This window comes from Mugil cephalus, chromosome 23 (assembly GCF_022458985.1).
Source record: "Mugil cephalus isolate CIBA_MC_2020 chromosome 23, CIBA_Mcephalus_1.1, whole genome shotgun sequence".
Taxonomy (NCBI): domain Eukaryota; kingdom Metazoa; phylum Chordata; class Actinopteri; order Mugiliformes; family Mugilidae; genus Mugil; species Mugil cephalus.
This window is the reverse complement of record NC_061792.1, coordinates 9,863,520-9,884,560: the sequence shown is the minus strand read 5'-3', so window position 1 is coordinate 9,884,560 and position 21,041 is coordinate 9,863,520. Positions and strand designations below refer to the sequence as shown.

The window sequence follows — 21,041 nt, the reverse complement described above, 5'->3', positions numbered from 1 at the left end:
CAATGATTACCTTCCCTCCTGTTGATAATGAACAGCCCGGGGCACGGCGAAGAAAAGCAACGCGGCCCCCCTACTCCCCCCTCCGTCGACTCCCGACCTCGGCGCATCCACACCCTCGGAGCATCAATCAGCTGCTCCCGCCGAGACACAGAGACAAAAGTAGCACCGCACATGCAACTTGTGTCGAGAGGAAAAGTGAAACTGTCAAAGATCAGGACACAATGTAACAGTCTCAAATATTTTATGTAGTCAAAATCGGCAGAAATCAGAGTCACCGACCACAACGGTTTTTAAATGATCTTTATTTGGTGTAGATACAACATTGTGGGAAATGTACCTGTGGAGCCACACATTTCAATGCTTGGACAACAAAAATATTCTAATATTACTAAAAATCTGAAGCTTCCAGGAGATTATTATGGTTTAAAGCAAACCAAGGACCGCAAACTGATGGAGAGATTAAGTCGGGACATTATTGCATTTAATATTAAGCTCTTTTATCCCTTTACTTAAAATATGTTGGATTCATGTTAATGTGCATTTAAAGAAATTTAAATTTGTGGGTGGAAAATTAAAAATATATATAAAAAATGTCTAATCAACCAAAGATTTTGCGACGCCCTCCATCTGCAGTACCTCCGCCGAACCCCTAGGGGTCCCAGTGTCCCAGCTAAAGGCCTATGCTTTACAGCTTTCAATTAAACATACACGTTAAAATGATTTGCAGTTTTTAATTGACTTATTTTGAAGCTAAAATACTTAATTCTCTGCATCTTATGTTGAAAGGTCAATCTTAAACGTTGTAAAATGTGTACTCTAATTTACCTGCCGCTTGGTCGCATCACAGGACACAACGCACCACCAGAACCTGTAAAAGCTGAGAAAGACGACAACTTAGAACAAATCTGGCACTAAACATTCAACTGTATTATCTCATGTAGGATGTGGACATAGAGTCCTTTGAAATAATGGAGTAATTTGTGTGTGCTTTACAACTCAGATACACGAGAGGCAACATTTACATAATTTATCTTGAATCTCGCACGAACACTACGGGAAAAACTACGTAATATATTTATGAACCAGTCAGTGAGGTTTTACATGTTGTACGGGTTTGGTTCATTTGTATTTGGACACGTGTTTTTATTATTTGCATGAATTTGCCCGTTAGGTAAAAAGGTATTTCTAGTGTCTAGTGTGCGGACACATTGTGACACCATAGTTTCACGCGTTACAAATAAATACAGTGAAATAGTGACTAAATAAAGGAACCAATATAATCTTAACTAAACGTTAAATATTGCTCTTTCCATTACAGCTTTGTTAACCCGGCAATGTTGATTAATTCCCACTGACCCATATTAATAATTGAATGAAATTAACTGTATAATTAAAAAGAACAAATATGTTGTAGAGAATATATATATATATATATATATATATATATATATATATATATATATATATAAAAAAAGATGAATCTTGACTGTAAGTCACTGTCCAACACAGGAATTTTTAGAGGAAATCAGTCTGGATCCACTTCAGCAGAAACTAGGTCTAAAATAAAACTTATTTTCCTCCAAAAACTCCATATTTGTGGGTAGTTTATAAACGTTGAGGACCTTTGGAGTGGGAAGTGCAGGCGCTCTCTTAGTATCTGAGTACTCGCAGCATTTCACCCCACAGTAACTTTTGCTCGCTACCATTTTGGGTATTTGGAATGCACTTTGCTACTCAGGCTCCAGCTCTCACCCTCCATGACCCCGAGTCCAAAGCAGCAAATCAACAGCAACACTGCCCGGACCTCCTCCCTATTTACTGTTTGTGCAGAGCAACAGTGACGCTTGTTTAATGTGCCGTTGCTGTTGTCGGTCTTGTTTATTACTGACATCTAGTGGACAGTTGCGGAATTGCAAAAATAAAAATAATAATTGCGCTTTTAACCCATGATGTCACTAATTTACATACACAACAAGTGAGCTCAGGAACCATTTTTAGTTTATGGATCAAAGTACTTGAGGTTACTTAGGATGGAAAAGTGGCATATGGGATGTGGAAAGTATTTCAAATCAAAAACGAAGACAAATTCCTACAAATATTTTTTTATTTCTCTTGATCATGACATACAAGATGAACTGAAGCTGCAGAAATATTCATTCACACAAAATAGTCTTGACACCTAAAAAGCAAAGATAGACAGAATGTGAAGAGAAAAGGACAGAAAGGTAAAGAAACTACGAACCACCGGTTTATTAATAAATTACTATTTTTTTTTAATCCAAGTTATTTTCAGCTCTGAGAAGAAGGGACGTCATGAAAACCAATACAATAGGACCAAGTTGATGGCAAAAATGAGGAAAACGTGATGTTACTTGCACTGGAAGTGTAGACAGTGAATGCCGTGCACACATAAAGAAATGTACATACAGAAATTTGAGTCACATGATCAAATATGGTGGATGTACCTGTAACTAAACCCTCCCCATAAAGGTCAAAATAGTGTCTTCCCGACAACAGCAGCTGTGGTGCAACATCTGCAAAGTTAATTATGCACAGAGGGATCCCTGAACATGCTGTGAACCATTTCATTCAGACGACAGAGGGAGAGAATAAACATATTCTGCGTAAAATACGTGGAGTCATGCAAAGAAGTACAAAGCACTGACTGGCAATTTTCAATCAGACAGTAAATGATAAAAACAAAAATATATCAGATTTCTTCAAATGCACAGGAACATGGTTGGTCAACGAGGGAGAGGAAATAGTCCTGAGTCACAGATCCATGAGAACCACAAGTGGTTATTTATCTTCGTCGGCTGTCACTTAGCCCAACACAAAATTCCCAAGTCCTGGGGAAGGTCCAGCCCAACGGTTTTATTAGCAAAGAGACAAGGGAAGAGGTGGGACAGCAAGTGAGTCAATGTAAAAACACTCTACTAACCGATGGTGGTTAGTATCTTCGACGCTTGTTATTTGGCCCGTCAAACATTGCCCCAACTGGACTTCCTCTGCCAAATCCTGGGGGCGGTCCAACCTGGGGGCCCAATGGCGGCTGTTGCTGCTGCTGCTGCTGCTGCGGTGGTTGTTGATGTTGCTGCTGTGGTTGTTGATGTTGCTGCTGCTGTTGTTGTTGCTGCTGCTGCTTTGGGGACTCAACTTCTGGTCGGCCTCCCATTGATGCAGCCTGCGGGTACCGGTCATTTCGCTGTGGTTTTATGAGGTCGGATTAAAAACGCACGTGACAAACGATGACCAACCACAGGATTTTCAAGAATGCGTTTCCAACGTTCATCCGGTAAAGGTTTAGTTGATCCGTATATCCAACAGTGAACCACGTAGACAGAGGGAAAGAGAGGGATAGGTCCATTAGATATTGGGAAATATTTTTATTGGAAATGTTTGAATCAAATGTTTGGGTTTTAGGCCAAGATTGACTTTTGATTTTTTCCCCATATACGTTACCGTGGCTCCATTCTCTGACATCAATGGCGTCCCCATATTTGCCGTTCCCTCGGGGCCAATGGCTCCTCCCCTTCCACTCATGCCCATCATTTGACCCTGGTTAGCACCGGGCCCCGCAGAGGCCGGGTTATAGCCATCTACACGCAAAACAACGAAGCACGGCTTGGTCATCTGGTATTTCAGTGGCTGAAAGCTACAGCGTTTTTAATTTACTACTTAACGTTGGCTTTTAGTCAGAAACTAAAATGTTTAGGAACCTCTCCCCATTCATGACGACAGGGTTTGGATATTCTGAACAAACGGGACATATCGCATCAATGTTTAGACAAGATTTCATGGTAATATATGTATCCTTAGTGGTGAAGAACCACAGAATAAAAATGTCTTACTGGTATAAAAACATAAACTTACAACATAGATCAGACCTGTGCACCCCCCCCCCCCCCACACTAAAAACCAACGTTAATCTATAAAAGTCTGATGGAAAACTGTATAAAAGATCTAGAAGAAGGAGTCTAAACAGAAAGACCAGGCAAAAGTGGAAGATGACGAATGAAATAACAAGCACCGCTAAAATTTGAGGACACTCATGAACTGCACATCACCTTATATATAAATAGAGACCCACTGTCCTCATAAGTGGACGCCTTTATCTACAATAGCCAGTGTAAAAAAAGAAATAAATATATCTATATATATATATGACAGTATTTATTTTATTTTTATGGTTGAAACTTGTCTATGTTTATGCTTTATATTTTAAATATAAAGCATAAACATATAGTTTTATATGAAACGCAGGTTTAATAAATTCAATCAGTAGTAACGAGCTGCAGCGTCGCTAATTAGCAAGTAGCCGTTTGCGGCGGTTGGGATTAGAACCCTTTAAAACCGAACGGTTAAAGCCGTTAGAGCACGTGGTTTCTGAATTACCGTCACTCTCAGTAGTTTGCGCAAAGTGTGCAAGAGCTAACTAACCTCAGTTTTACCGACAAATTCCTCCAAACAACTCTCTCCGGTCCTTCGCCCCCCAAGTCAAACAGCAGCGGTACGTTATCGTTACCGTAATGGCAGCAACAGCTCGTTCAGCCACACTTTGAATTATGTACATCGGGGACTTACGGTAATTTAAATATCGCAAGCATTTTATTTATTTATTTATTTATTTTTACCCGCGGGTGTTGAGGTGTTACAGGGTTAAACGTCGTGCTCAAAGATGACGCTTAGTTTTTATAATTCTTAGGTTCTTGGAGAAATTAACAACACAACCAATAAAAGGGTCTCGGGAGGTTAATGGTGGTTAAGGTAATGCAAAATGTAAAAAACAAAAAAGAATATGGAACTGATAATCATAAACGTTTTGCAGAAAGAACAGTTAAGACGTACAACTGTGCACAAGTGAAATATTACGCTACATATAATGCACTGTTCTGACGTTAAACAACGACACAACCTTTGCAGAGGCCCACACAAACAAGGTGTTTATAAAAGGTGATGTGCAATCCTAGGTTACAATCTTAATATAATAGACTCAAATGTCGGCCCCCAGCCTCTCATCCTGCACTTAACAGACCAATATATACATATTTATACTTAATTTGCGTTCCTGATCCATCCTCCAGTCTTTAATTATTTCCCGCCAATAATGAACCATGATCATGAGACGGCTACAGCTCATAAAATCATACAGACTGGTTAAAAGGGAAAAGTGTCAGATCTGCACACAGCTCAGGATGAAAGCTCAGGGACCAAATATTAGTCTATAAATCCCCAACCAAATAAAAAAAAGACCTCATCTGGTACATACATTACTACACAACTGCATGTTGTCATGTGAAATATTGTCTCTACCTCTGTGCATTGCATCCCAAGTGACTCAGTTTGGGAAGTAAAAAAAGAGAATTATGGAGAAAAGGAGTCACTCGGGATGCAAGACAAAAAGACTTGTAGGAGAAAATAATTCACTTATCATCATTTTATCCGTCTTTTTTTTCTATCAGTCAGTCCTGAACACAATCATCGTGCCCGTACCTCCCATATTAATGGCTCCACGAGGGCCCAGCTCACCCCCTCTCATTTCCTGTTCTCTCTGAAAGAAGCAAAGAAGAGCCTTAACCATGTACATGACCTCACATGATAATATGGATGTGACGGAAAACACGGGCTTCAATTTCAGCTTGAATGCACCTTCATATCCTCCAGGCCTCACAGAAAAGTAGAAAGAGAATCTGAAAAACTGTTATATAATAAACCGCAGATAAGCTTCACTTATATAATGATTGAATGTTGCTGCATGGACGATACATTTAACGGAGGAATAAGCCCTAAATGTATGAACTACATTAGTGATACAGCAGGCGTGCAGATTTCATTCACACACAAGTATGGAGTTAAAGCTAAGCCACCACACAATCCTCTCTCAGTCTCAATCACATAATCCTGCAAACACAGAAAGTCAAAAGGGTTCAGTGACAAATTTATCTCATAAAACATAAAATAAAACCAGAAACATCATATAGCAGTGTGAAGTTGCATAAGAGAAGACTGCACATTGTGCTAAATACATGTTTTCTATCGAGTGCTAGAGGCAAAACCACATGAACTATGACATTTAGTTTTCTTTATGTACTTCCCTTTTAAATGGCCAACATGCTGCCATTACAATAAGTAAAATATACCGGTTAAATATGCTTTAAAAGAATGTGATTAAACAGTACTTGTAACTTGTACCTTTAAAGCATCAAGACTGATAATTAAAGTGGAGCTAATTGACCACTAGATGGCAGCATTTAATTTTACACTTAAAATAAAATATCTGATTTTGTTTTTGTACATAATCTCTACCACTCTACAGATGGGACCTCTAAACGAAGCAAAGGATTTGAAAAGTTGTAACACAGTAAACAGTCAAATACAGCATCACAATACACACACACTCAATTAAATAGCCAGAACTGACCTAAACTTTGACTTTGATAGAATAAAACTTTATGATTTTTTTTGAAAAATACACGTTTATCCCGCTAACTTTCACAGGAATTCAGAGGTAAGGACCAAAAGAAGAAATAAAGGTGTAAATCTGGTGGAAAAGACTAAAAATAGTGTTGTTCTTGTCGTTTTTGTCTATAAATTACACTCGTAAACTGTCGTGTGCCGCTGACCCTCTGGATCCAACATGTGAGCTGAGTCACTGTATTGTTGTCAACTGTGCAGGAAGCAACAAAACAGTCCCACAACACCGTGCAACCCTGCAGCATATGCAACTGTGGGAATTGTAGTTTTAGGGTTGAAAGTCCCTCAGCATGTGTGTCCCTGAAGGGCTCCACTTTTCACTCATTAGATCAAAGTCAAAGACTTAAAAACCCAAATCCTGTGTTTTAAATGGCCACTGGAAAGTTTCACTCGACTACGCTTTGATGTGTCAGTACAAGAGCTACAGAGTTTTAGGCAATGAGCACTATTTTAGAAATGTTTAGGATTTTTAGTTTTAAATGTGAAGCCTAAAAAAAATGGCAGTATAGTTTATGAATGACGTCTGAAACGCTCCCATGGACTCACGTTTTCTACGTAGTTTGGTTTGAAGCCATCTGGTTGCCGTCTCAGGTCCTCCTGCTCTCTGTGTCTCATCATCTCTTCCTCTCGTCTCCTTCTCTCCTCCTCATGCCTAGAGACAAGAGGAAAGATGAACCCTTGCAGTGCGATACATATTACATCACAGAGCCCAATCTCACACACATACACACACCTCATCTCTATCTGCTTTCGTCTCTGCAGCTCCTGATTTCGAAGCTCTTCCAGTCGTCTCAGCTCCTCCTGGCGTCTCATTAAATCTGTAGGGAACAAGGAAGTTCAGTACAGAAGGGAATAAGCGGTGTTTCCTGCAGCTAAAGCAGTCACAGCCCTCACCGTGTCTCATTAACATAAGCTGGTGTTCATGTTTGGCCGACTCCAGCTCCGCCTCCAGTTTCTCTTTGGCCTCTTTAATGTTCTTGTCCACCTGCTCTCTTTGCTGTTTCTCCATCTCATCCAGGGCTTTCCAACGTGACGAGTACTCGAACTCGAACGTGCCCGGCTGGGCGTACCGAGGCTTCTGCTCTCGCTCCCTGGGGAGAAAAGCAACAAGTATAAACGACAATTCCAGTAGACAAAGAGTTATTGTATCATGGTGTAAAACCACTTCACTTACTTATAATACTTTGGGGTCTTTGGCAGCAGTTTTTCAGGCAGGCCTTCCTCGTCATCAAAATGCTCCGAGGGCTCAACAATAGCAGGACAAGGCGTGCTGTATAAATAACAGTAACATCAGTGGACAATGTGAGTCAGTGATGCTCAGACTTGTGTTCCACCCATCAAACGTCCCCGACTCCTCACGTTGTCAGCAGCAGCGCTCCCTCCGTGCAGCGCTCCAAGGCTTTGCGCGCCGCCACTTTGTTCGCAAACTCCACGATGCCTCTCCCGGTGGGCCGGCCGCGGTCGTCCGTCACAACGATGGCACGTTCAACGGGCCCGAACTGAGAAAAGGCCTGAGGACACAAGGTGATTTTCAGACACAAACGGACAAACGTGTGATTGTTTCTGAAGTTTTGAGATTTTATTTCCCGCACCTGCTCCAGTAGTTCATTCGTCACTGCGGGCAGCAGATTGCGCACCGTCAGCGCGGCACCGTGAGTAGCAAAGCGGACCCTGATGGCTCGGTTGTTCACGATCGTCCCATCAAGCTCAGCCTTAGCGATCTCGGCCAGTGTCCGAGTTTCCTGAGAGACAAAGGGAAGAGGAGGAACGGGACAATGACACTCCAGGAGGTAGGGAGGCTGCAGTGTGACATAAAACCTGTCAACGAGCTGTCTGTCCTCATTTTATTTTAATCTTGAACTGAATAAGCAAAAGATTAAAAGTGCAAATCATGCTTTGTGTTTTGAGGGGTGGCAGCAGATTTAAAATGAATGAATACTGACAGAGGACAACTGTTTAAGACAGTCATGTATTGGTGAGTGTAAATGCTAAATGCTGCAGAAACTAGACTGGAAAAAGAAGGACACTAAGGGGACAGAAATATCAGTTTAAACCTGGCAACCATTCACTAATTCTAATAAAATGATCAGTTCATGATGTAAACACAGCACCTTCTCCTAATGCTAATGCTAACATTGCACCTTGCTAATCTCACTTAACCCACGCATTTTGGTACACGCACTTCAAAATAACAAACAGAAATAGAAATAGCTTTATAAATATAATTATTAACCGAGAAATGCATTTTAAACGTAATAAGTTTTTGACGTACTAAGCGAATGAAGCCGAAGCCCCGTTCTCTGTTGATGAACACCTCGTTGACGTTTCCATATTTCGCAAACATGTTTTTGAACTCCTCCTCCGAAATATCCACGGGGAGACTCCCCACGAACAGACGACAGCGCTGCGTGAACGTCTTCTCGCCCGGTTTCCGAAAGCTCGTGATGTCCAGGGTCATTTCTGCGGGGCCTTCGCCGCTTCCTTCCGCGGCTCCTTCGCTTTGCTCGGCCGCGGGGGATGGATGAGACGCCGGTGCCGGACTGTCTTTGTTCCCCGGCGACTGCTCCGTGGCCGGCGACTCGGTCCCGCGTCTCCCCGGTTGAGGAGAAGAACTGCTGCTGTGCGTGGTCGGTTGTTGCATATTCCGGTTAGCCATGTATTAAACGCTGTGGAAATTAAACTTAGTTTGTAGAAAGGACCACAACACCGGGGATGCTCGAACACACCTCCTGTGAATTTCCAAGATGGCGGCGGATGCGCACGCAGCTTGTTGTTAGTTTTTATGACAGATTAAAGGCAGCGAAGGCGCGGTGCTGCCCCCACAGGCCATTTATGTTATTACACCGACTAAACTAAATGTAGTGTACCTGCTGTTTTTCTTTCTTTTCTTTTTTTTAAATCAACATTATTCAGATTCAACGATACAAATACAATTCCACAATATTGATTAATCTATTTATTAATTTTCTATAACAATAATGCATAGGTCTTAAACAGGGGGTCCGCGGAGGTACTGCAGTCGGGTTGTAACATCACAACATCTTTGGTTGATTAGACATTTTTATTTATTTATTTATTTATTTTTAGTTTCACCCCACAAATCCGTCAGTTTGTGGGTCCTTGGCCTGAAAAACATTGAAGACCCCTGCGGTAATGCAGTGGTGTTTAAGTCCAGATAGGGCTCAGAGTTGAGCAGATGGGTGGCATGAGGATAGAAACTCTTCTTCAGTCCCTCAGTCTTTGTCTTCAGACAGTGGAAACGTGCTCAAGGTAGCGGGGCTTTGCCAGGACCTTCTTGGCCCGTAACCTGAATGAAATGTTACAAGCAAAGGGGTTACTTCATTGTGCATGAGCCCCAACTGAGACAGCTTTTGCCCTCTTGCTCCTCTCCCATACACACAGTGAATGATTTGTCACAGTTTGTGCAACGCAGATCTAACGTTTTAAGCATTCTCTACTTGTCATTTGAGCAGTGCACATTTGCGTGGAGTTGCCGTTGAAAGCTTTTTCCACGGTGGACTGGCCATCTGTCCAGACATTGTAGCACATCTGTGTGCACAAACTAAAGCAAATTCCTGTGTCTGACAAGGATCTGAAGGCCTGCTATCTCCCTCCTTGCTTTTCATGCCAGAGATCACATATCCATTCAGGTCAGAGAGCTGCGCCCACTCATTGATGAGTACGTGTATGAGTCTGTAGCAGCATACCATGTCTTTCAGTGCAGGAATGTGAACAAGGAGGCAATTTGTAGGGTATGTAAGAAAAAGCGTGAGGGCTGACTGAAAATATTTCTGAACAAAGCTTAAATCAGTGCAGTTTAATGTGCTTCGGTTGCAAACAGGAGTCAGCGATTAGTTAAAACGGTTTCCACATACCTCCAACCAGTGAAATGTAACAGGTAAATGTATGCACCGTTTAGTACAGGGGTCTTCAATGTTTTTCAGGCCAAAGACCCACAAACTGATTAGAGAGATTAAGTAGGGACCCCCTACCTATTATATGTGTTCTATATTAAACTCAGTCAAGTGCTATTTACATTATTATTATCATTTTGCATTCAATATTATTATTGTTATTTCAAACATGTGGCTGTGCCAGAAACCCATTGGGAAAATAAATAAATATATATATATATCTATAGTCTAAATATTTTGCGGACCCCCTGCAGTAACTCCGCGGACCGCTTAGGGGTCGCGGACCTCCTGTTGAAGACCTATGGTTCAGTAGTTTCACCAAAAGAGTACATTATATGTTGTAATCCAGCACAAATTGTGATTCTGAACTAACATCTTACAGAATTATATAGAGGAGTTAAAAGTGGATATTCTTCTGAAATTTGTTGAAACTATTATTCTATACATACGTAGGATAAATGTATTAAATCCATGGTGGGATTCAAATTTAGATTATTTTTATATATTTTTTTTTCGTAAATAAAAATGTACTAATATCTAAATTTAATTTAATAATTAATTAAGTATTTATTTAATGTCTAACATGTAGAAAAATGTGTAAATTCAGTTAAAGGGTGGTTAAAAAAAAGGTGTATTATTTAAAAAATAATAAATAAAGCCTAGACAAAAAAAAAAATGTATAACCACATGAGGAAAATTATATAATTTTTCATTTTTAAGAATATTTTTAAGAACTACACTAAGAATACACACAGTTTGAGTGATATTACCGTATTTTATGTCATTATTTTCATTGTAAGCTGCTGCTGATGGGAGTGGTGATGACGTCCCTGTGACGGTGCAGCGCCCTCCTTCAACCTCGGAGCACCAGCGGCGCAGTTTCTGATCATTTCACCCCAGACGAGTCGAGTCTCCTCCGGCTTCATCAAGAAACTAGAGTCGGTAAGTTTTTTTTTATCTCACTGTTGCATGTCAGCCGTGTGATAGCATGACCACTTTTAAGTCAGCTGCAAAGCTTTTTTTCTTTTTTAGTTCAGCCGAGCTTTGACGGCGCCAATTAAAAAGATGAATATGAGAAAAAAAAAAACACTGTGATGTTGGGATTTAATCTGACTGCATCAGATAAGATCAGCCAACATAGAGTTTTTCAGAGGATTTTGAACATCACGTGAAGGAATGTAAGAGACATGATAAAAGTTGGGTCAGTGGACTGTAATTACACTTTTATAGCTGTGCTGCCACATGTGTTGTGGTTCTGCGTGAAGACTGTGTGTAACAGGGATGTTCATTAAGAGGAATGTGACTAAGTATATTCACTCAAATACTGCACTTAAGCACAATTTGGACACGTTTATGCTCTGATTTGACTTATAGTTTTTTGCAGACTCTTGTACCATAATTCCCTATAATCAGTGTTTTGCTCTGGTCCTCTTTGGGGTTTGGGGTTTTTTTCATTGTAAGATTGCGGGATGAGGAGTTGGGTTTTAGCAAGTTCAGTAAACAACTACGTAAAAACACACAAACGTGAGTTTGTTGGAATTTATGTTGATGGGTTGGAATCAAGGCCACTATCTATCTCCAGATGAAGGGACAAAATCGCGGTCCACCCTTTGACACATAATAAACGTGACTTAATTCACTTAATTCCACTTAAAAATGGCTGATTTATCCCATGAATTCTCAAGTCTATTAGTTAATTTTATTTAAATAATCACATAATAAAGCAGATATCATGTGTCAAATCCTTGAAAACGAAGCCCGAAGTGGGCGGAGCCCGCGGTCGCCATATTGGATAACAGGTAACTCTCGCTACCTGTTAGCTCAGGCTACCGCCCGTCACTCACAGCGGGAACGCCCTTAATTAGACCGAATTTTAGACCTTAATAAAAAATAAACTATTGAGACCGAAACTATTTTTTTGTACCAGGTTGTAAGCTTGTTTAATGCTAATGCTGTAACAATGGGCTTTTGCTCCCCTTTGGAGCCTCAAGTGGCCACTCGATGAACTGCAGTTTTTTGCACTTACCAGGTTTGATGTGCCTGAATAGACTGACATGTTCACCATTGTTCCTCCAAAAAACAAAACAAAACAAAACAAAAAAACAAGATGACGACTGCCAAATAACAACCTCAAGTCTTCAAAACAATAGGCATTGATGCACTGATCATAAGGACTTGTAAGGGGGGGCTGGTTTTAATGATAAAGTCAACGAGAGCGTGGTTTTAAGGCAGGAACTCTTACAACTACAGGGTTCATTAAGACGTACTGGCGACCTTCTTCATTGGTATTAAACAGTCCAGTTAAGATGTTTTATGAGACGCACAACTCTGCAAGAACCTCATAAAACTCCTACAGTCATGTAGTGACTCAGTAAAACCCGGATGGAAATGCCTGGGAACAGCGTCAACATTTGAGCAGCTTACAAAAAAACGAGACACGCGAATCCAGCTGTAGTTTTCCAGGCTGGAGTCTCTGACCCGAGCGAGGAGAAGGAAGAAGGAAAACACAGAAGTTAAGCCCTGCCACATGTGTCTGGTCGACGGAGGCGAGCTGCTGAACTTCAAAGCCAGCCCCGGTGGTCTGAACGCTGATCAAGTATTCCTTTGACACACATGACCAGTGTGGAGCAATTAGCCTTCACCCCAGACCACTGAGAGAGCTGCACGTTGGATCACATGCTTGTTCTTAATCATTTTTAACATTCACTCAACATAATTAATATGGCTTTATGGCAATTTATTGTTCAACCACGCAGAGGTGCCTCAGAGTATTTAAACCCTTGTAAGAAATGCTGCTTTCATGTAGTTTACTCCTTCACATATTATCTAGTGCAAAGGACTTCAACAGGGGGTCCCCCTAGGGGCTCTGTGGAGATACTGCAAGGGGAGGGGTCGCAAAATCTTTGGTTGATTAGACATTTTTTTATACATTTTTAAAAATTTTCCCCCACAAAATTAAATTTCTTTCCATACATTTAACATGAATCCAACATATTTTAGTAAAGGGATAATGAATAGCTTAATATTGAACATAAAATGATAATAATAATGTATATTTATAAATAGCACTAGTTTATTATAGAATACATATAGTAGGTAATAGTAGGTCCTTGGCCTGAAAAACACTGAAGACCCCTGATCTGTACATTTCTGCACATTGAACAGAGTTCTGTTACAAATTCAACTTTTTCTGCAGAGAAAGAAACACACAAAGCATGAAGTTAATGATGCAATGACAGAGTATCAGTACTGGATAGAGGGTTTTACTAGGATTTACAAGCTTTGGGGGTCATGCGTGGTTTTCAGTCATAAATAATGTATTTGTGAACTGACATTTTTACAACTTAACCTCTGACCTAACGATGGCTGATTCATACACTTGGACTTACAGTGCGATTATCAGCAGCAGTTGATTGATGCGACTTTTTACAAAATCTGCAAACTTTATCGCCCGCTGTGAAGGGAGGCCGACACTTTTAAAACCTGCTCTCCTTCAGATTCTTTCAGCCTTCTTTCACCCAGGACCCGGAGGAGTTGGTCGGTGCTGAGTGAACCCCGAGTGATACAAACCCTCTCCATCCCCCTCCAGTTGTAACAGGGAGCCATTGTACCTAATCCTGCCCTCTCCTTCTTCTTCTTCTTCTCCTTAGACTCGAACCAAATTTTACTGCGGTTCGAGGCCTGGCATTCATCACACAGCTCAAAGTCGGAGACCTAATCTCGAGTTCTCCTTTCAGCGTACAGCATATCATTATGAACTCTACAGTAGTGCAAGTGCTCTGAAGAGCTTGATGAATTCAAGTGCATGGACTGGGAGACTCTCTGGGAGCCTTTCAAATAATCATTAAGTCCGGTGTCCACATCTTAACCCCGCTTTTGTGGTGGAAGCTAACCGTACGCTAATGCTATTATGGCACAAGCTTTTTTGTGTGTGTGTTGGTTGGTTTCTCACATGCTGAAAAGGAAAATCGAGAGGAGAGGCTTTAATTATTTTAAAAACACACAAAAACAGGTGCATGGTAAGTAGGGCCACAGTAAACCTGCACATCTAACACGAGAATCTAGTTTTGCTTAAATATTAAGCAAATATTTAACTTAATATCACATATAACCAAGAAATTCCCAATATGCTTTTGATGCAAAGCATAAGAGTGTGCGACTGTTTGCGTGTAGTGCGCAGGGATCTTGATGCATTTTACTGGAGCATGCATAATGCAAAGAAAACAAGCATTTACTACCGCGCCGCCTGCACAGCGCCCGGGGACGAAACGCGAAACAGTGTCAGAAGCATCCGAAGTGAGAGCCTGCCGATCTCACACTGACGTGCTGATCTCAATTCAGGAGGAAAAAGCAGGTCATCTGGTGGTTAATTCATTGACTGACGTCTCGGTGAATCCGAGAACAGTGTTCGTTGGGAGGGTTTTCAGCCTGCGAAATTCTTATGATTTATTTCAGGCAATGAAGCCTGGACAAGAAATAACTAAAACAAAAAACGCAGAAAAAAAACACTGTAACACAACTAATTTTTAATGCGAGTTGTTTAATAGTGATGGAGACGGTAGCTGATTAATTGATGCAGAGTGTGGTTCGTGTCACTGAATCTAAACTAACAAATAGTTTCCCACTGCATAAACACAGAGCGCAGAGAAGGGGAAATATTCAGAGGCATGACATAGATGCTCAGAGGAGATTTTTTGCCTTTAAATGCCAGTTTGATCACAAAAACCTGAAATATTTTCCATGAAACTAATGTCAGGTGGCTTTTCAGAGCAGTCTTGGTTGTTTCATTACTCGAATCTGTTCCCAGTCGTCTCTAATAAGGTTGGAAATAATGTTTTTGCTTAAAAGTTAACATTTTTTATTACTATTTAAAGGTAGATTTTAAAAAATGCTTATGATGATGATACTATTTTCTTGCAAAAAGGTGAAAATTATTCAAATTTGGAGTGCAAAGCAGCTATGAACTACAACATAAGAAATAATAATAATAAAAAAAATCCTGCTTACAATTCGCATTGTTTAAAAATGACTAGAAAGAAGACTAGAGACTGTGAGTGAATCAATATGAATGTCTAAGTCCCCAGAGGGCATCTGGGGCTTTAATTAAAACACTCCTCATGTTAAAAGTGACATGGTTAATGGTTGTAATAGATGTCCTTATTGTGTGAAATTCAGCTTCAAGGCATATCAAAATATCAGCTATTTTTCATATCCATGGACGGGTGCTGAGAATTGAAGCTCGGAGCTCGACTCTCAGGGTTCCTTTGACATTTAATTAATGAAGCAGACTCACAGCAGGCGAGAGGAGCAGCTGATCACCTTCATGGACTGAATCCTTCTGTTACCATCCCGTTTTAGCCTTTTGGTAATTTCATATCAATGCACAGATCTAATGAGAAAGATCTAAATCATCTCATTTCATCAGTGTCTGAAGTGCATGAAGATACGTGGGGCGGATGATGGAGGCCTGGCCAACGGTGGCCTGGGTCCTGCTGCTGACCACCATCGCCGACTGGTTTAAAACTGTCCAGACGCGGGACTTCACCATGGAGGACATCATCCTGCTGCATCCCTCCAGTAAGACCACGCTATCACCGTTGTACAAGTAAATGAAGCAAAATGAAGCATTAGGTCCCATCATTTCTTATCAAATGCTGGTGGCGAGGCTAATTAGCTGGTGTTTTCCAGTGTTTTACTTCCGTGGCTAGGCTAATTAGCTGGTGGTAGTGTTCTATTTCTGATCCTAGCAGAAGGGAGCGGTGTTGGTTGAAGTGTAGTCGCATGTGCCACCACCTCTCTAGGCTAGGCTATGTAGCTGGTGTCTTATTTCTGATATTGGCAGAAGGGAGAGATGTTTGGTTGGAGTGTAGTCGCTGCTGGCTAGGCTAGTTAGTAGCTGACTGCTGGTCTGCTGGTCGGTTGGACTGGCTTCTAAAGGAATTTTGCCTCAGATTATGGCACAAAGGATTGTGACATCTAGTCCTGTGTATTAATGAATATGCATAGGTCTTCAACAGGGCGTCCGCAGCCCCCATGTGGTGCGTGGAGGTACTGCAGGGGAGTCGCAAAATCTTTGGTTGATTAGACATTTTTTATGTATTTTCCCCCACAAATTTAAATTTCTCTAAATACACATGAACATGAATCCAACATATTTTAGTAAAGGGATAAATGGAAGCAGAAGATGATGTCAGACCAGTGAAACGACATATCCGTGTCTCCTCCACAGCCACGCCTCACCCCGGCGGCTTCAAGTGCTTCACGTGTCAGGACGCTGCAGATAACTACGAGTGCAACCGCTGGGCCCCAGACGTCTACTGTCCAAAGGGTACAACACGGCTAGCTAACACAAACACTGCAGACAAAGCAGAAGCATCTAGAAGACTTTGAAACAGTGCATAGACCTCAGAGTGCTGCAATGGATAATGGCGTGGTTCATTTTTTATAAATCCATTACCATGTCTTCCAGAGACCAGATACTGCTACACGCTCCACATGATGGACAACGGCGGGGACAGCGTGTCCGTCAGCAAGCGCTGCGCCACCCTCACCGACTGTCAGTTCACCGGCTGCGCTCGGGTCGCTCACGAGGGCCACCAGGTCGGTGTCGAGCTGCAGCTTCCAGCTCCCAATCATTTCCTTCCCTAACGTCTGCCCCCTCCTCCCTCCTACCCCCTCAGGTGTGCTCGTCCTGCTGCGAGGGCAACATCTGCAACGTGCTGGTGCCGAGGAACGAGAGCAGCGCCACCTTCTCCGTCACCTCTCCCCTGGGCGGCTCGGCCAGGAGGCTCCACCCCGCAGCGCTCATTTACACCGTCATCACCAGCGGCATCTTCTCAGCAGGACACATTTGCGGCATCTAATAAATGATTCAGCGATTGGCACAGATGGTGCACGCGCAGACAAATTCATCTTCCTTCCTCCGGTCAGACATTTTTATATTAATTTATTTTTTCTTAAATGTTCAGCATTTCTTTTAGGAGGTTGTTTCAGTATCAACATGGTTGTTAAATTGATTTTAATGACATATGCAATAAAAGGTGAACATGTCTAATTTGAACGTTATTAGCATCGACAAAGCCGCGTTTTCAACCTTTTCACCCACAGGCTTCTTTAATCTTATCAGACTTGTTTGAGCAACGTATAGATTTACTGCCTTTTTACGTTTCTGCGCTTCCTGGAAACTCGCCACGTGATGTTTACCCCACATGGGGCAAACATGTGCAGAATGGATGTTATTTACTACCAGCAGCAGAGCTGAAAAATTCAGGAAGTAGTCTGTTCCGGCTGGTAAGAAGTCTCTTTATTTGCTCTGTAGTGTTTCAACAGAAACAGTATTCATCATTTCTCACCTTCTGTGTAGCAGATTAGACAAAAAATAAAACAATACTGTGTAAGTCTGTGTGAAAAGTTTTGAACCTGGTCGTAACGTGTGACACGATGCGAGCTAGCACCAGCTGCCAGTGGAGGTCACGGGGAAGGTTTTTAGATAAATACACACATCAACTCTATTAAAATATTCTTTATTTCATCACACCGTGTTTAGTTCCTTTGCTAAAGTGTAGGATGGGATCTTGTGCCACTCGGACGGCGCGGAAGTCCGATTAGAGTCCCAGTCGAGTCATTTTGCGTTACAGTGACACAAACTTCACACACGTCCTCCCCTCTAACACAACACAACTCTAAGCACGGATCAAGTTTCAAGCTTCTTCAAAACATAAATAGGGGCCTTCTGTTCGGTCTGGATTCGGTTCCACACGACGTCGAAAAGCCTATTCCTCCTCGTCGAGTGCGTTTGAGAGTCCTTGTAGTCTGGCGATGGCGGCGCTGTGAGCGGGCGCGTTGGTGAAAACGGTCCCCACGAACAGCGGCGTCCCCCTGAGGACGTGGCGGATCACCGTGCAGGAGCCCGACGCCTCGATGTGGAAGCCCAAGTGTCTGAGCTGCTCGTCCGCCTGCAGCGTCGTTTGACTTGACGGAGACGCGAAAAACTGCCGGGGCAACAAGAGGTGTAATTAATTATACGCCTGCTTCCACTGCGTCCATAACTCGTCTCACTACCAGACACAGAATGACTTACGGCTGCTCCTGTTGATGGGTCGATGAAGTCTGCCCAGTATCCCGCCGTCCACAGAGCGAAACACATCTCCTTCGCACCGTTCACAAACTGCAGCAAGGATGAACCGCGGTTACGGGTTGCTTCATGTTTTTCCAAACTTGACAGTAAAGTTTAAAGGACTCACTTTGTGTAGTAGCTGGTCTCTGTCCTGCTCTGCCTCCACCTGACTGTTCTTCTGTGTGACCGTCACGACTGTGATGGAGGAGGCGGGGGCCGCGGGGAACAACACCTCCAGATCTAAAAAAACACACAAAAACACACGCTGCTTATTAAAGGCTCTAAATGCCTTATACTGTTTTATTTAATGCCCGATCGCCTTTGTTTACCTTTTTTTAACAGCTCAGGACAGGAATTTACGGAGCAGTCTGTGTCTGTTTGATGAAAATACTGCTCTGCTTTGTGGACTCTCATGGACACAGGGCCCAGTTTCCCCTGATAAATCAGACAAACACACATTACTACAGCACTGAAATTGAATTGTTAATTTATGGGCAAGTATTACTGCATGTTTAGTACTTCAGCGTACACAGGTCAGAGTATGAATTTGTATTTTTTCTGATTGAAAGTATGTCAGAATTTTGAGTACCTTAACGGAATTAGAGCCAATTAACCACTTTTTCATTTTAAACCATGATGCATTTCATCTGATTTAGCCTAAACAAGACCGAGGGGACGAGCTGCAGCTGTGCTCGTTAGCGAGATGAGTTAAAAACTAATCAAATTTACCTGGAACTCATTTACAAACTGGGCAAGTACGAAGTGGTGTCTCTCCGTGCTGCTCGGAGCCGTGAGCACATCGGGCACCGTCTTGTGGACCGGCGTCTTCTTTTGGTCCTCTGTGCCTTCCAAGTGGCAGTCAAAGCCGACGTTTCCCGGCAGCTGGAAGCGCTGGTCTTGAGGGCCGAATGGTCCCATGTTCTCGTCAGGCCACACGGTTCTGGGGCCTGCAAGGACGCGACGATGATTATTTGAGAAAGTGCAAAGGGACAACAAAGTGAAATGCAGTATAAGAGTCACTTTTACTCCTTAACGCACCTGAGTCTGTGTGTGAAGTAGCTATGTAAGGCTCATCGGAGCTTGCAGCAGAGAAGGTCCGGGTTCTTCCAACCCTGAGGGAAGTCAACACTTGGCAGCCAGCAGCATGAGACAGGACGAACCTGCTTCGGCCACACAGCACCTACGAACGAGACAAGATTATCTGTTAATAGTAAGCAACACATCTTACTGAAACAATCACACATTACAGTCATCACAATGTGGGGATCAGTTCCTGACAGCATTAAAAAAAAAAAAATCCATATTAATTTTACTTTATTTGTATTTTAATAAGTTAGCCGAAATAAATAACTTAAAGTTTAATTAATTTTGTTATTTAATAAAACGTAACACAGTAAGAGGAGGTGTAACTAACTCTATAAAGGAAAAATAAATAACAAGACTAGTGATGTAAAGCCTACATATGTGGCGGAATACCACGCAAGGTCATAACGATGTAAAAAGACCCTAAGTAATTTTATTCCATGTGTAAAATTGACTCTAAAAGTGAAATCCTTCTAAATTGCCCTAATTTTGCATTGAGTTTGGCGAGTGAGTTTTTTTTTCTTTTAATAAAAACGAGCACGGATGCTACAGGGAGCTAACACGAGGACGTTACATCACTTACACTGCTGGACATCGTGGCTCGCCCCCTTCACCTTTCAACTAGTTACCTGTTGGAAAAACAACAACATGCACATGAGTTGCTATAGCGGTGACCTCACAGGGCGTTTAAACTACAACAAAGGAAGAGTTAACTCCGCTAACAGAGCCAGGTTAACATGGCTGACATGATGCAACAGCCACTTTACGTATCCTTCATGCGGCCGCGAAAGTCGCAAAGGTCGCAGCGGTACTTGCTTTCTAAACGAAATTAAAGCAGACACAAAACTTTCACAGTATGAGAAGGATTCAACCCAAGCAACTAGCGAGGAAGCTAACAAAGCAGCTAATGCTACATTTAGCTGAAACGCCCGGTCAGCTGATTCCTTGTTTTGACACTTTCTCCTTTTCGAACAGCAATAAAACACTCTCTAGTTAGAAATCACCTTAGACACGACAAATGCCATACTCCACTCTTGATATTCTTTGCAAAAAGAGTGCACATGAAAATCCTAGGATCGTATTATATTATGTTAAAGTACATATTGTTCTCACCTGTCAACCCGCACGTATGCTTTCACAAACAACGACGGGTAGCGACGAGGGACAATTTACTCATACGCCGTTTGCGTAAGGTCTTCTTCTCCTTCTTCTTAATCTTCACCTTAAATGATGTTATTGCCGAGCGCCCTCTTCTGTGCCGTCGGCAAATGGCTTTATAGACGCTTTAACATCTTTTACGATGGACTTCATACACTAACTTAGCAAAAAAAGGCAGAATTTAACTACTAACTTTCAGCTGGAAACACGTTATTTAACCGCAGCTGATGCAATGAATAGCTTCTCATTTCTTAAACAAAGACTGTTTTGTAAAAGACAGTTGAAATCATTGTCAT

At 41.9% G+C, this 21,041-nt stretch overlaps 3 protein-coding genes across 4 annotated transcripts; 1 reads left to right on the top strand and 2 right to left on the bottom strand.

Annotated features, from left to right (window-relative positions):
* Positions 1–2,086: 2,086 nt before the first annotated feature.
* On the bottom strand, positions 2,087–9,318 carry pspc1 (paraspeckle component 1). Of its 2 annotated transcripts, XM_047576659.1 has the most exons (10): positions 8,747–9,251; positions 8,067–8,216; positions 7,834–7,985; positions 7,649–7,744; positions 7,369–7,565; positions 7,208–7,292; positions 7,021–7,126; positions 5,494–5,551; positions 3,463–3,599; positions 2,087–3,205 (listed from the first exon to the last, which is right to left on the bottom strand). In XM_047576659.1, the coding sequence occupies exons 1-10, from the start codon at positions 9,128–9,130 to the stop codon at positions 2,951–2,953; spliced, it is 1,620 nt and encodes a 539-aa protein (XP_047432615.1). In that variant the 5' UTR covers positions 9,131–9,251; the 3' UTR covers positions 2,087–2,950. The 2 variants fall into 2 exon arrangements, 1 of the variants encoding a protein (XP_047432615.1); XR_007111413.1 differs by lacking the exon at positions 5,494–5,551 and having other exon boundaries at positions 3,057–3,205; positions 8,747–9,318.
* Positions 8,139–17,438, top strand: lypd6 (LY6/PLAUR domain containing 6). The gene is made up of 6 exons (XM_047576661.1): positions 8,139–8,264; positions 11,189–11,330; positions 15,814–15,965; positions 16,618–16,716; positions 16,858–16,988; positions 17,069–17,438. The coding sequence occupies exons 3-6, from the start codon at positions 15,845–15,847 to the stop codon at positions 17,249–17,251; spliced, it is 534 nt and encodes a 177-aa protein (XP_047432617.1). The 5' UTR covers positions 8,139–8,264; positions 11,189–11,330; positions 15,814–15,844; the 3' UTR covers positions 17,252–17,438.
* A 231-nt stretch (positions 17,439–17,669) lies between these two features.
* On the bottom strand, positions 17,670–20,806 carry mmadhca (metabolism of cobalamin associated Da). Its single transcript, XM_047576660.1, has 8 exons — positions 20,701–20,806; positions 20,171–20,216; positions 19,543–19,684; positions 19,234–19,451; positions 18,834–18,939; positions 18,632–18,744; positions 18,469–18,555; positions 17,670–18,379 (listed from the first exon to the last, which is right to left on the bottom strand). Exons 2-8 carry the CDS (start codon positions 20,180–20,182, stop codon positions 18,161–18,163), a joined length of 897 nt encoding a protein of 298 aa, XP_047432616.1. The 5' UTR covers positions 20,183–20,216; positions 20,701–20,806; the 3' UTR covers positions 17,670–18,160.
* Between the last annotated feature and the right edge of the window lie 235 nt (positions 20,807–21,041).

Excerpts from the sequence above, each read along its gene's own strand:
- lypd6 (XM_047576661.1), top strand. The coding sequence starts at position 15,845 with ATGATGGAGGCCTGGCCAACGGTGGCCTGGGTCCTGCTGCTGACCACC. Across the intron at positions 15,966-16,617 it reads CATCCTGCTGCATCCCTCCA|CCACGCCTCACCCCGGCGGC; the intron begins GTAAGACCACGC and ends TCTCCTCCACAG. Across the intron at positions 16,989-17,068 it reads TCGCTCACGAGGGCCACCAG|GTGTGCTCGTCCTGCTGCGA; the intron begins GTCGGTGTCGAG and ends CTACCCCCTCAG.
- mmadhca (XM_047576660.1), bottom strand. Across the intron at positions 19,452-19,542 it reads TACTTCACACACAGACTCAG|GCCCCAGAACCGTGTGGCCT; the intron begins GTGCGTTAAGGA and ends GCGTCCTTGCAG. Across the intron at positions 18,556-18,631 it reads GAGACCAGCTACTACACAAA|TTTGTGAACGGTGCGAAGGA; the intron begins GTGAGTCCTTTA and ends TCCTTGCTGCAG.
- pspc1 (XM_047576659.1), bottom strand. The coding sequence starts at position 9,130 with ATGGCTAACCGGAATATGCAACAACCGACCACGCACAGCAGCAGTTCT. Across the intron at positions 7,745-7,833 it reads GGAGCGCTGCTGCTGACAAC|CACGCCTTGTCCTGCTATTG; the intron begins GTGAGGAGTCGG and ends TTATTTATACAG. Across the intron at positions 7,127-7,207 it reads CGAAAGCAGATAGAGATGAG|GCATGAGGAGGAGAGAAGGA; the intron begins GTGTGTGTATGT and ends TCTTGTCTCTAG.